General features: G+C 36.4%; 1 protein-coding gene across 5 annotated transcripts in view; it reads left to right on the top strand.

Moving 5' to 3' along the window:
* The window catches only part of atp8a1 (ATPase phospholipid transporting 8A1), a 373263-nt gene that overhangs the window by 143532 nt on the left and 215657 nt on the right, over window positions 1-14074 (top strand). For 4 of the 5 annotated variants that reach the window (XM_059989114.1, XM_059989112.1, XM_059989115.1 and 1 more), the window contains 4 exons: window positions 3263-3332; window positions 6404-6531; window positions 8939-9050; window positions 10920-11085. In XM_059989114.1, the coding sequence (XP_059845097.1) occupies window positions 3263-3332; window positions 6404-6531; window positions 8939-9050; window positions 10920-11085 (476 nt within the window). Of the gene's footprint in view, window positions 1-1286; window positions 1361-3262; window positions 3333-6403; window positions 6532-8938; window positions 9051-10919; window positions 11086-14074 lie in introns of all 5 variants that reach the window. The other variant, XM_059989113.1, reaches the window with a different exon arrangement.

The following is a 14074-nucleotide window of genomic DNA, read 5'->3' as shown; positions in this document are numbered from 1 at the left end:
AGCTTCAGACAGACTCATCTGAGTCTGATTTTTGTGCTTGCTATAGATTAGCTAAAAGAAAATCTGTGAAGGTAGCTAAAGATCACAATTATGGGTTATTGTGATGTTTCATTTATTTAATTGGCATAACTATTTTGAGAAATGTGGACATTTGTTCAAATTTTGTTTATGATGTTCTATCTCAATATTAATTTATTTTTTGTTGTATGTGTGTATATAAGATTTCAGGTTGTTGCCATTGCAACGAAAAGAATTTTCTGAGGATGTAAACTATACATGCAGTTACAAATGACTAAATTTTATGGAATTCTAAATTTCAAATTATTAAACTAAAAATCCATTTAAATACTTTTAATTTTAATTGATTTTTATAAAATGCAACTTGGACATTTATTTTGCAGAACCATTTTCTTGGAGACAATTTCTTTGAAACCTTTTTTTAGATGTTTTGTTTTACAAAATCCATTTTCTGCTCAAGTCAAAAGGCAAAAAAATTAGTGAAAATTCAAATGTGCTGATCTTCATTCAAAAATGTAAATGTGCATTTTATTTTAGCCATCTTTCACTTCTTACAAAATGTGCAATACTTCCTGATGATTGCTGTATTGTTTTGAATCATAGGCACAATATTAGTTTTATTATACTGTATTACAGTTTTCATTGAAAGCTAGAACTGTGTAGACCCAACTTGACAGTGCAATGTAGTTAGTTTTTAATGAAACATTTAATTTTTAAATTATTGTTGTTGCATGCCAACATACATGTTATGGAACTTGGCTATCTAAATATTATTGAGCACAGTTAATTTTAGTACTAGTAAAATCAAAAGCTTTTTTCTTGATTACTGTTTGAAATTAAGATGTTTTGACCCTTTAGGATTAGGCTGCTCTGTTTAGGGCATTGTGCTTTGTAAATAAAACGAGATGGGGAAAAGACATTATTTTCTTATGCTTAGATTTATGGGAAAGTATTTTTTCTATTGAAGTATTTGTATTGTGGGAAAATTCTTCTGCATGCAAATTTTTTTATATTTTCATAGCAATGTTTGAAGTCAAGTGTTTGCATCTGACATGAATAAAATGGATTTTGGAAAAATATATAGCAAAGAAATTTTAATTGATTTATCTTATTTTCTGTATAACCAATCAATTTGCTTTTTACCTTTTTCTCCATGTTTCCATCATTACCTGATCCCTCTACATTAATTGTGTGTGTGTGTGTGTGCGTGTATGCGTGTGTGCGTGTGTGTGTGTGCCCTAACCCTCTATCTGCTGGGATTGATATAGGTGGCAGTGGGGGAGATTGTGAAGGTGACCAATGGGGAACATTTCCCAGCTGACCTCGTCATTATATCATCAAGGTCAGAGTTAATTTGGAGAGTATAAAACTGCAGCAGTGGGTCCTCAAAAGCAGTACCCAAAAAGACAATTTGTAGTTTTCTAATATACCTGCATTAACATTCTGCATCAGATTTCTGTATAAAACTGAATTAGTGACAGAAAATATAGGAAAAAAGATTAACAATCTCTTGTATCAAGCCGCTCAATGATGCAATGTCACTTCCTTCCTTAGTGAAGGGAGGCCTTGAAAGACTGCTATCAGCTACCTTCTGTACCAGTCCATTAAAAGATGCACCAAAATGGTTTTCTATGTTACTATTTTCTGTATGTTACACGCTCTCTGGAACACTGCAAGGTAGCACTGATAGATTTAATGATTTATTTCATGATTCTACAAAGTGACACATCTGGAATTGCAGTTCTGAGCACAATAGTATCCAGTAATTTTATTTCATTTAAAAAGTCACATTCCATTCCACTTCACTGAGAATTGGTAGATTAAGTTGTATGAACTTGAGCTTTAACAAAGAATACCGTATGCAATGCTGTAATCATTCTTTCTTTTTTCTTTTCCCTTATGCCCAGTGAATTAAAAATACACGTAACTATTTCTTGATTGTAGTTACATGTCTAGGAAGCCTTGCATAGAGTAGGTCATGTATTAAACAATAATGATGCTGAAAATATCCATGGACAAATGAGCGAGCTTGAAATTTTTTTTTATATAGATTGAGGTTGCTTATAGTTTTAAAATTTACATGTGAAATATATTATCCAAAAAATATTTTTTTAAATAATGATTGGGCTGCAAAGTGTACCACATAAGATTTTTGGTGGGTTTACAAGCTTACTGGAGGACCCACTGTGCTCTTCTGACTGTTAGCTTTTGCATGTCCTTGAATGTATTATTTTTATGTTATGTGCTGAACTGCATGTTGCTGTTGCAAATTTAATGGTAGTATTACAATTGCACCTTCAGTTTTCTAATGTAATCATCAGGATGTTTGCTGGCGCATTCCATTGTTGTGATGTACATGTTATCTGTACTCTAGCCTTGTTGGTGTGTTAACTAAGTGCTTTATGAAATGTTTTTTCTAATTGTTTCTTGCTTTGGTTAATGCTTCCTTTGCCCCACTGCCTCGTGGTAAATCTTGCACACTGTAACAATGCTCAAGTTTTCATGGCACATCTTCCTGAATAATCATGGAATGGGTAACTCAATAGTAATTTGATATCCATGAAGTTAAGTAACTTGCTTCCGCTTCTCCCCCTCACTCTTTCACTTTCTGTACCAGTGGGAGCAAAAAATGCAAGATGTGTTTTAGGGAGTAAGTTTTAAGTGAATTGACATCTGCAGTGCAATTTTTTTTGTCATCTTTAGTGTATTCACTTAACCTTTTGTATAACCATTACTCATGAATGCAGTTCATAAAAAAGTATTTATCCAACTTTGACATTTGCATTCACCTTATAAATTATGTATTTGTTAGTTACACAATAACATTCTTGTATTAATAAATGTTAGAATGTTGGACTAGCTGAATTAAACATCTAAATTATTTGAATGGATAGAAATGGTTGAATAACTAGTATCTCAATCTTTGAAGTTAAAATCAAAAAATCTAATTGTAAAATGCTATTACCCAAAAAGGTGAATCAATGCATTGTCAATACTTGCATTTTATTCAACTTTTCAAGTCACTACAACTTTAAATGAATCAGGTTGCAAAATTTTATAATGGTTAGCGATGAGTTTGGTGAGAACTAAAGATGCATTTTTATCAAAAATTCTTTAATAACTGGTAAATGCTGAATAATTTATCTTGCTAGAATCTATTTCTATAATTGAAAACTGGGATTTACAAATTTTTCAAGTGCACATATTGTTTTTTAAAAATAAATTTCATTATTTTTCATGTCAGTGAACCACAAGCAATGTGTTACATTGAAACTTCTAATTTAGATGGAGAGACAAATCTTAAGATCCGTCAGGTAGGATTTACACCCTTATTGATTTGCCATATGTTATTGAAGAGCTTTAATTCACTAAATTGTATCTTTATCTGGTAATCATTCAACCTAGCTATAAAATGTTCATGCTTTTAGTTTAATAGAGTTTTGTATACTTGTGAGAATCAAAATAACTTTGAAGCTTTATGAATTTTGCTTCTAGTTGTATTAAGTACATTAAGCAGTAAGATTTGTATGCTGTTAAAATTCTAAATGAATTGAATGTAATCCCATCTGCTCTGGTGAACATTAGGTTATAACTTTATTGACAAGAAAAATTAGAGATAACTAGTTCAATAGTGGAAGCTAGACCAAACAACAAATAAGTCGATGTACAGAACTGGGAGAAGAGATGATGAGTACTTTCACTTCTCATTAATCAGCTTATTCTGTATCTGCTGTCAGCCCCTACATCAGTACGCATCATAAGAAAAGTGCTGCTTTATCTTCTACCTTGCGTGGCATATTATAGTTGGCTTCAACCTCTTAAATTGCATTAATTTCTCACCATCTTTGTTATAAATTTGCTCAATGTGATAGATTTTTAATAGGCATCAGCATTTTCAATGTCTCTGCTCTTTCTGACAGCAAAACAGGGCATTTTTACTTAGTTGGATCTTACCAGTGATGTCATCTCTAACTGATAGGACAGACCGTCCATAGAGACTTGGCAGCGTAGAAACAATCCCTTCAGCCCACTGTGCCCATGCCAGCCATCAAGCACCATCTACAATAAATCTATCTTCCATTATTTTGTCCAAACTCTGTTGTCCATTTGGTCTGAGTAATTTAGGAGGAAATATGAATTTTCCATGCCAGAGTGAGCAAGTAAGATTTGAGTGCTACAAATCAGTGGTGCAGTAAAAGGATGATACTGGAACAGAAGTATTGTCCACCTAAAAAGGCAGACAGTGCTCTTTTTGTTTCTGCTGGGATTTCAAGAAGCCTTATAGAGATCTCAAGATTATGAAAGTTTGAGGAATAGACCTGGGCGTGTCCTTGCTTCTGGTGGTCTGTTGCTATCAACAGCCAGCTGTTGCTCCCTTGGTTATTTCCATGAAACCGCTGACCATACAATTTATCCTGCTGCCATTTTATTCTTTGTTTCTCGGGCACTGATGCTCTTTGTTAAATCTGAATTCATCACTTCTGCCATCAAAACAAATCACTGACTCTTGAGCAATTGGCTCAAGTACAGTATCCCTTTTATCTCAGGTTCTAAAATAGTTTTTCTTCTTCCAGTTCCATGCCACCTTCTTTGAAGTGTTTTAATCCTTTCAATTATACTTTTGACCTTGCATGCTACTAAAATGGCTGCTGTAATACTCTGAAAATGGATCCATTGCAAACCCAAGTCCTTCTTCACCAGTCTACTACTTTCACAGTGAATAATCATATCATCTATTTCCAGCTGTTCTTGGGGACCATCTAATTAAGTGGGAAGGCATTGGATTTAAACTTGCCTCTGAAGTCAACTAGAGCATTTCTTGCAATGGTTTCCATTCCCATTTCTGTGGTGTCATCAAGGATCCATCCACACTCTCCTCATTCAAATCCATATACATTCGGCCCTCCTTATCCATGGGGGATTGGTTCCGGGAACCCTGCGGATACCAAAACACACAGTTGCTCAAGTCCCTTATTTAACCTGTCTCAGTGCAGTGTTCTTTATGACCCAGCAGAACCCCGGACCTTAATTAATCTTTCTTAGTGCTGTGGACGTTAGGATCTGGCGCAGCTCTGAATCTGCAGTATTTCTGTTCACAAAAATAATCACGATCACGATTGAAAATACAGTGGAAGTAATAAAGCGATTGGAAAGAGGTGAAACGCCATTGATCATTGGAAAAGCGTTAAGCTACAGTCAGTCAACGATCGGAACAATTTTAATGGAGCATGTGAAAGGCCCTGCCCCGATGAAAGCTACAATTATTACTAAGCAACACAGTGGTTTAATTATTGAAATACATATGTTTCTTAAGTGTTTTATATGCATATAAAGGTAAAATAGATACAATATACTAAGAAAAAACATTTGACTAACTGACGCTAAATAATACCAGATGTACCTGTTCTGACTAAAGATAGGAATGGAACTGGTTCATAACACAAAGACTGCCTGTACTTTTAAATCATCTCTAGATTACTTATAATACTTAATACAATGTAAATGCTATGTAAATAGTTGTTATACTATATTGTTTAGGAAATAATGACAAGAAAAAATAGTCTGTACCTGCTCAAATAACGAGTGCTGGAGAGAGAACTTCCGGGTTTACCGATCCGCGGTTGGTTGAATCCGCGCATGCGGAACCTGCAGATAAGGAGGACCAACTGTAATGCCCCTTAGTCACATGACCAGAAGTTCTTGTTCCACTAGCAGCACCTTCTTATATCACTTTACAACTCCAAAAGCTTCCACGAACCCAGTTGTCAAACTGCTTGTCAGCAGAATTTATTCCATTTCGATCCATTTTCAGCTGTTAACTCAATTCCCTAACCATGGACTCGATCCCTCACCTTGGCAAGTACCTGAAAATGAAACCATTTGTGACAATAAGTAAAAATAATGACCAGCATCAAATAATGGGATTGCTATTTGAATACCAGCCAGACCTGATATAAGGCTGAAGGACCAGTTGCAAAGTCATGTGCACTTGCTCCTGAAGACATCAGTGCTCTGGTGTTGCTCTTAATGTTATCTCCTACAGCCAAGTGGAAGGTTAGTGGAACTTCAGCTCACATTGGACTTTTGCATTTGCCACAGTGTGCATCGAGTTCTGAGACTTGCTGAGTACTAAACAGCTCATTTTCCTTTGAGAACAACATATTGTACATCAACTGTATTCTATACAGCTGAATTTTATCAACATTTTGGGTGGTTAATTTTTAGAAGTACATATGTAAGCATTTGATAGTGCAGCTTTACTTTGAAAACGCACAAACTAATGGCATCCAACTTACTTAAAGCGACGCTTTAAAATAAAAAAGAATAGTTAATCCATTACAAGATTATACAAATTCTGATTTTTTTTTCTCATTCCTTTCTCAAGGGTCTACCCCAGACAGCAGACATAAAAGATATTGAAAGTTTAATGAATTTTTCGGGCAAACTTGAGTGCGAGAGTCCCAACCGGCACCTATATGATTTTGTTGGCAACCTTCAATTTGATGGAAAAAGGTAAAGTAGGTGGATGGGAAAAAGATGCATTAAAGCAGTGACAAAACTGTGCAAATTTCATGAGATGATTGTTTTCAAATTCAGTCCCCATAGAAGACCTGTATGATTTCATTAAAGAGTATTTTAACCTTGAAGTTTGTGCTCTCAGCTTTAATCAACCATGATGATCATTCCTGAAGCATGGGTGGAATTTGGCATTAATTATTACTTAGTTATCAACATTATTTTCCCAGCAGTGCTGAGCAGTCTACTTTAGCAATTAACTTCTGAACGTTTTATGCCTATGACTTCTATATCGACCCTGCTAATAATTCCTCTTATTTGTATGGCCTTTTCATGGTGATTAAAATTGTCTTTTTAATAATTTTGCTCATCTTTACTCTAACTTCAACATTAGAGCAAGATAGACCTTTGCATGTCTTCATAAAATGTGTAATTTCTCAGATTCTATCCAACTAGACTATTTCACTGCACTTAAGATTCACTTGTGGTGCTCTTCTTTGAGCAGTGTTTACAGAGGTAGGGTTGATTAATTGCAGTTCACTTTATTCATATTTGTAATTGTTGCTTCTAGTTTGTCAGGATCTGTGAGTCACTTGCAATTACATTGCAAGGAAAATACCTCCTATTAACTAGGGAAGTTAAAGGAAAAAAGCATATGAAGTGAATTGGCTTCCAAAGCAAGGCAATTGATTCACATCAATCTATTTTAAGTAGTATTTCTCTGATCCATGTCCATGGAATTGTACGCCACAGGGGACCTTTGAATGAACTATCCAATTAATCCTGCTTGCTTACTCTTTGCCTGTAGCGCTATAAATTTTAACAATCAAAAGAGAATAGAAGATGCACTTAAAGATTATTATCTTATCATCTTATTCCATTCTTGCAGTGTGTTCTGAACCATAAAGTGATGAAATTTAAAACAAAATCTGTGTCCTGTCTGATATTTTAGGAATTTCATGTACTTGCCCCATTGATAATCATTCTACCTTTGGACACAGCTTTTTATCTGATTTGCTTTTCATAATTTTGAACCTTTAAAATTTCCCCTTACTACCTCTGCTTTAAGGTGACCAGTCTCAGCATCTCAGAGTTTTTGCATAACCAGTGTTCCTTGTTATTAGTGTAATTATCATAAATCTCATCGGCACCCTAACCGACATATTGACAACTTCGTTAGGAATGGTGTGCAGAACTGGATGTGGTGAATTGGTGTAATATTTTACTTCTCCTGTTCATAAAGCCCAAGAACCTGCTTCCTTTTATTAACTTACTCCAACACTTATAAGATTTGCGTGTTCGAGCACCTTAATCATACTAATCCTGCAACCTTTAAAATGGTACCTTTTAATTTACTTTGTCTCTCCTCATTATTTATTCTCACTTGGATCATGCCACACATCTCTGCATTAATTTTCCTTGTCTGCATTTCTTCCATAATTTTATTATCCATACAGTTTGCTATTTTTCTAGTTTCATGTTGTTTATAAGCATGGCATTCCTTAGTGGTAGGACTCTTGGGTCCATAACCTTCTGACTTGGCCTTGTGTCCTCTAAGATATTTGAGCACATTTTTCAGTTTGACATTTTGACAAAAGCCAGTGCAGTACTGTGGAGTGTGGAGGGTGGGCTGGCAGTGTGGTTATGATGATAAACTTGGAGTACTGTCTGACCTAGGTAGATGTAAAAATCCCATGACACAACTGTCAGTAAAGTGGTGCTCGGTGTGAGACTGGTTTCTTATAGTGAAGCAGGAAAAATAATTTAAAGTAGTTACAGGTGATTAACTTTGGAAATTGAATGCCCTGAAGTTCAACCGATTTGGATTTTTAATGTCCAGAAGCATTAATATTGAAACACAGTTTTGGTGTGACAATAAACATTCTTTTAGTCCACAGCTCTTGTAGTTAATGTGTTAGACTCTAGTTCTGAAGAATTATGAATTAAGATAGGTTCTCTGCATTAATAAGATTGGTGTTGAACTGTAGCATTTTCTGTTTGTTATAAAACATGGATGCATGTTTATGAATATTATTGTAATTTTGCTTGAATATAATATGTTCATGAGCATTTTCTATGTTTCAGGAATAACAGTATTAATACAAGTACATCAGACTTAAAATAATAATTCTCTAATATTTCATTCAAAAGCTAGAAGACCAAAACATCTTTGTTAGCGCGTATTAATGCTCTAAGCTCACATTCAATGTTGCTGCATTTAGAAAAAAAGACAGTTGAATTTCAAGATATTCAATTAAGCCTCCTTGTTAAAAAGAAAAAAAATCAGGCATAATGTGTTCCCGTAGGTTCCATCTGTAGAAGTAGGCTAATGTTCTTATTGTGGTATTGTACTTGTATGGTATTCTCAGCGTTCATTTACCATTCTGACTTATTTCTTTAACAGCACGTACCCCTTGGGCCAAGATCAAATTCTTCTACGAGGCGCTCAATTAAGAAACACGCAGTGGGTTCATGGAATAGTAGTTTATACAGGACATGATACAAAGCTCATGCAGGTATGTCTGTGCTATATACTGCCAGATTTTCATTTGAAAATTACCTTCATTCAGTTGGGTATGAATTGGTAGATTTCTTCCAGGTGGATGGATGAAGAAATATTCTTTCTTTCTCTGCGATTTTTATGTTGTGACCATGCCCAAAATGGATTGGATATCTGTCAGAATTCCTAAAGAACTCTGCAGGAATGATGCAAGGACATAGGAAAGTGGGGGGAAATGGAAAACTGTGACAAAGTTTGCTTGTCCCCTTCCTTCAGTTTTGAAGAGTACTTGACCTCCACTTAAAACATTTCCAGCCAAGGTGAATCCTGTGGAAAATTTCCATTTCATTGTGAACTTTGAGTGCTTATGTCACTCCATAATAAATCACTCTTAAAGAATGATTAGCTGTACCAGTCTTGGTATATAAATGGCCTGTTTCAAAATTTCCACACCCGATAAATGGAAATTAAATGCTTAAAGGGAATTTAAATCAATCAGTCACTTAATTATGTCTTTTTGGTCACACCATCTGATAATGTAGAAATGGTCATGTTGCAGACACATACATGCCTAAATCTTATGTAGTGCGCAGGATGGTTTCTCAGGAATGAGGGTGCTAATGAAATCGGCATTAAAAACACTTGTTAGAATGAGCTGCAATATTATTGCTCTGCTACCCAATGTCATTCCTACATATTGTAATTTTCTTCAAAAATACTGGACTGAAAAATATTAACAACCTTCTGTAATAAATGTTGTTCCATGAATCTTATGCCTCTGGAGAAGATTGAAAGAAATAATTTAAATTGGTCAGTAACAATTTCCTGCCACATTACAAACTTAAGATGAAAAGATTTTAGGACCATCACCTTCAAGAAAAGATATTTTAATGTTTTCTCATATTTGCTGTGTATATAATTTGTTCAAAGCTTGAATGACAGGATGAACCAACTCCCCAGTGTTGTTAGAAACAATCACCTCCTTTGCAGTGGTGAATCAGCAAAGTTTACAAATACTGAAATGAAAATAAAATGCGGGAAATGTTGAAAAGGTCAGGCAAAAATGGTTAAGTTTTCAGGTTAGAATTGTATATTGCCACTTTTGTTATTTGGTCTGTTGATTTATTCTAGTATTTGCAATTTCTATTTCAGTTTTTTGGCACCTGCAAAATTTGGTTTTCTGACATTTTCAAAATTAATAATTCATTTCTTTACTAGCGGTGGAGTGATCATAAGGCCAAGAAGTGAGTGGGTATTCCTTTAACCTACTGACTTATTAATTAGGCTAGTTTTGTCATATTCAAAGAATTTATTTTTAATCCTCCTATGGGTTTCCCATTTTGGACTATGGAAAGATACATTTGGCATTGTAGAAGTAGAAAAAATGCTTCATTTAAAAATAGTTAACCAATCATAGCTATCTAATTATGAAGCAGTCATATTGTTCCAGTATACAGTATCTCGACTTATTTTTCAAACCCTCAAGAAAAAGCTTAAATTTTAATCTAATTTTGATGTCCAAACAAAGTTTATAGCAGGTGTAATCAGTTAAAACTGAAAGCTTAGTGAAAAGATGAGCATTATGCTTGGTTTTGGGCTTGAATTAATAGAACTTTTTAATATAATAAATTATGGGAGATCTCTTTGCATCTTAGTGTGTATGAAAGGTCAAAGAGGTGTATTTAACAGTATGCAATTGACATTTTGGGTCAAGATCCTTCAGCAGTCCAGCTTGAAGGGTCTTGACCCAAAATGTCGATTGTACTTTTTTCCATAGATGCTGCCTGACCTGCTGAGTTCCTCCAGCATTTTGTGTGCGTTGCTCGGATTTCCAGTATATGCAGCTTCTCTCTTGTTTGTTAACTGTATGCAAATTTGTTTGCAGAACACAACACGAGCTCCACTGAAGTTGTCAAATGTGGAACACATCACAAATGTACAAATCCTCTTCTTATTTGGTATACTGCTCTTCATATCTTTGGTATGTGCCATTGGTTCCACAATTTGGAATAAAAGACATGCTGAAGGAGTCTGGTACCTTCACTTCAGTGGTAAGAATCTGAAGAAAAATGCAAAATGCTTGACTATATTGAATGTGATCCGTAATATACACTGCAGAAAATGTAGATTTTTGCAGGTATCTGGACGCTCGTGGAACACCAACAAGGCTTTCAGTATCGCAACACTCTCCACCTGTAATAGACAACTATAAATATTCTCATTAAAAAAGCAGGTAGAATGGGGGTGGAGGAATGCTCCCTCCAGTGATTTCTGTCACAGAAGGATAAAGTTGCAGTGTCCCTGTGATGAAGATTGATCACTTTCTAGTTTTTGTGACTGGCAGTGAAGAAATCATCTGGAAATCATTTTATGCCTGATGGTGATGGAGCAAGACCTGTCGGCCTCCATAATTCTTCCAATGAAGAGGGAGATTTCTTCCACTGATTGCCCACCAGAAGAGAAAAACTTGGACTGCTGCAGTCTTGATTGTTTTGGCTGGGGACTGTGTGAACAGCCTAAATAGGTATCTCAAGAACGGCAATAGGAAACTATCTAAGAACGAGACAGAATTTTTATTATCACTTCTTAAAAAGTTTGGCATTATGAGAACACAGACCAGTGCAGCATGGAACAAGGCCCTCCAGCCCATGATGTCTTCCAAATAAATTAAATTAGTAATCAAATTGCTAACTTAACTAATCCCTTCTGCCTACATGATGTCCATATCCTCCCACTTCCCTTTCATTCATGCGCCTATCTAAACATCTCATGAAAGTCCATAATGTATCTGCCTGAACCACCTCCCTAGGTGGTGCATTACAGACACCCACCACTCTCTGTGTAAAGAGGAAGAAAGCAGGAAAAAAAAACTTGCCCCTCACAGCTCTTTTGAACTTACTCTGTCTCATCTTAAATGCATACCCTCTAGTACTAGAGCATTTTAACCCTGGAAAAAGATGTCTCTGTCTACTCTATGCCTTTCATAATCTTATAAATCTCTATCAAGTCTTCCCTCAGCCGCTGCTGCTCCAGAGAAAACAACACAAGTTTGACCAACCTCTCATTATATATAGTATGTACCCTCTGATTCCTGGTAAATCCTGATAAATCACTTCTGCATGCTCTTAAAAGCTTCGACATCCTCTCTATAACAGGGTAACCAGAACTGTATGCAATACTCCAGATGTGTTTTATAAAGCTGCGATATGACTTTGACCTTCGAACTCAGTGTCTTGACCAATAAAGGCAAACGTGTCATGTGCCTCGTAACTACATATCAACCCGTATACCCATGTTAAGGAGCTATGAACTTAGACCCTAAGGTCCCTCCGTTCATCAACACTATAAATGGTCTTGCATTTGACCTACTGAGGTGCAATACTTCACATTTGGCCAGATTAAACCCCTTCTGTCATTTCTCCGCCCATATCTGCAACTGAGATATATATCCAGCTGTATCTTTGCCAGTCATCTACCCTTTCTACAACACCAATAATATTTGTATCATCTGCAAACTTAATAATCCGCCCATCTGCATTTTCATCCAGGTTATTTCTGTACATCACAAGCAGCAGAGGTCTTTGTACAAATCCCTGCGGAAAACAACTACTCACAGACCTACAGCTGGCATAAGTCCCTTAGATCTTAATCTTCTGGATGAGTCTCCAATGAGGAACTTTGTCACATGCCTTACTACAATCCATGCAGGCAATGTCCACTGTTCTACCTTCATGAATCATCTTCGCAAATTGTCAAAAAACCCAAACAAGTTAGGATGACATGACTTGCCTGCACAAAGCTGTGCTGGTTCTCCTTTATTAGGCCATGATTCTCAAAATGCTCATAAATCCTACCCCTAAGAATTCTCTCCCTATCACTGATGTGAGACTCACTAGTTGTAGTTTCCAGGGTTATCCCTGGTTCCCTTCTTCAATAATGGAACAATATTAGCTACCCTGGGACCTTGTCTATAACTAGGGAGGGCAAAAAGCTATTTGGCAAGGCCCCAGCAATCTCTTCTCTTGCCTTCTTCAATAACCTGAGATATGTCCCATCAGGCCCAGGGGACTTAACATATTAATGCTCTGTAAGAGACCCAACACTACCTCTTTTACCTCAAAATAGCCAAGCATATTAATACTCTCAGCACTGATTTCACTGTCCTCCACATCCTTCTCCTTGGTAAATACTGCTGTAAAATACTCAAGAATCTCACTCACATCCTTTGCATCCAAGCAAATGTTCCCTAGTTTATCGTTGAGTGGTCCCACCTTCTCCCTAGTTATCCTCTTGCTCTTGATTTATGTAGACAATGCCTTGTGATTCTCTTTAGACCTAGTTGCCAAGGACTTTTTATGGCCCCTCCTTGGCTTTCCTAATTCCCTTGCGTTTTTTTTCTGGCTTCTGTATAGTCCACAAGGGTTCTGTTTGATTTTTGCTTCCTAAGTTTTACATACTTTTTGTGTTTCTTGTTGAGTAAATTCATCACCTCCCTTGTCATTCACGGTTCTCTTACCTTGCTTTTCTTGTCCTTCCTTCTGTCTGTAACATACCTGCCCTGTATACTGTGCATCTGGTTTTTAAACACCCTCCACATGTCAGATGTGGACTTGCCCTGACAGGTCATCCTCCCTCTTCCCTCCCACCCCCCCACTCCACCACCTCCAGCAGGATCCAAAGGGGTATACTTGTAGCTGAGTGGAATGACAACAGGGGGACCCCGTACTGACTGTTTATTCCCCTTAATTCTCTTGGTGGTCACCCATCTTCTGTCTGAAGCCTGTACTCTGGGTGTGACCACCTCAGTAAAATTTTCATCTGAGGTTTCCAACCTCCCAGATGGTCCTGAGTACATTCAGCTCCAGCTCACTTCCTTGATCTTGTCAGTCAGGAGCTGGGTACTCTTCCTGCATATGTAGTCATCAGGGTGAGTGTTAAATATCCTGAAATCCACATCTTACAGGAGCAGCATTCCACTGCAGCTACCACCCCGAATATACTGAATTAAGGACTGAGAGTTTACAGGTAATTTTTATAAAA

Source organism: Hypanus sabinus, chromosome 14 (assembly GCF_030144855.1).
Source record: "Hypanus sabinus isolate sHypSab1 chromosome 14, sHypSab1.hap1, whole genome shotgun sequence".
Classification (NCBI taxonomy): domain Eukaryota; kingdom Metazoa; phylum Chordata; class Chondrichthyes; order Myliobatiformes; family Dasyatidae; genus Hypanus; species Hypanus sabinus.
The sequence above is the reverse complement of the archived record's forward strand: the minus strand, read 5'-3'. Positions and strand labels throughout refer to the sequence as shown.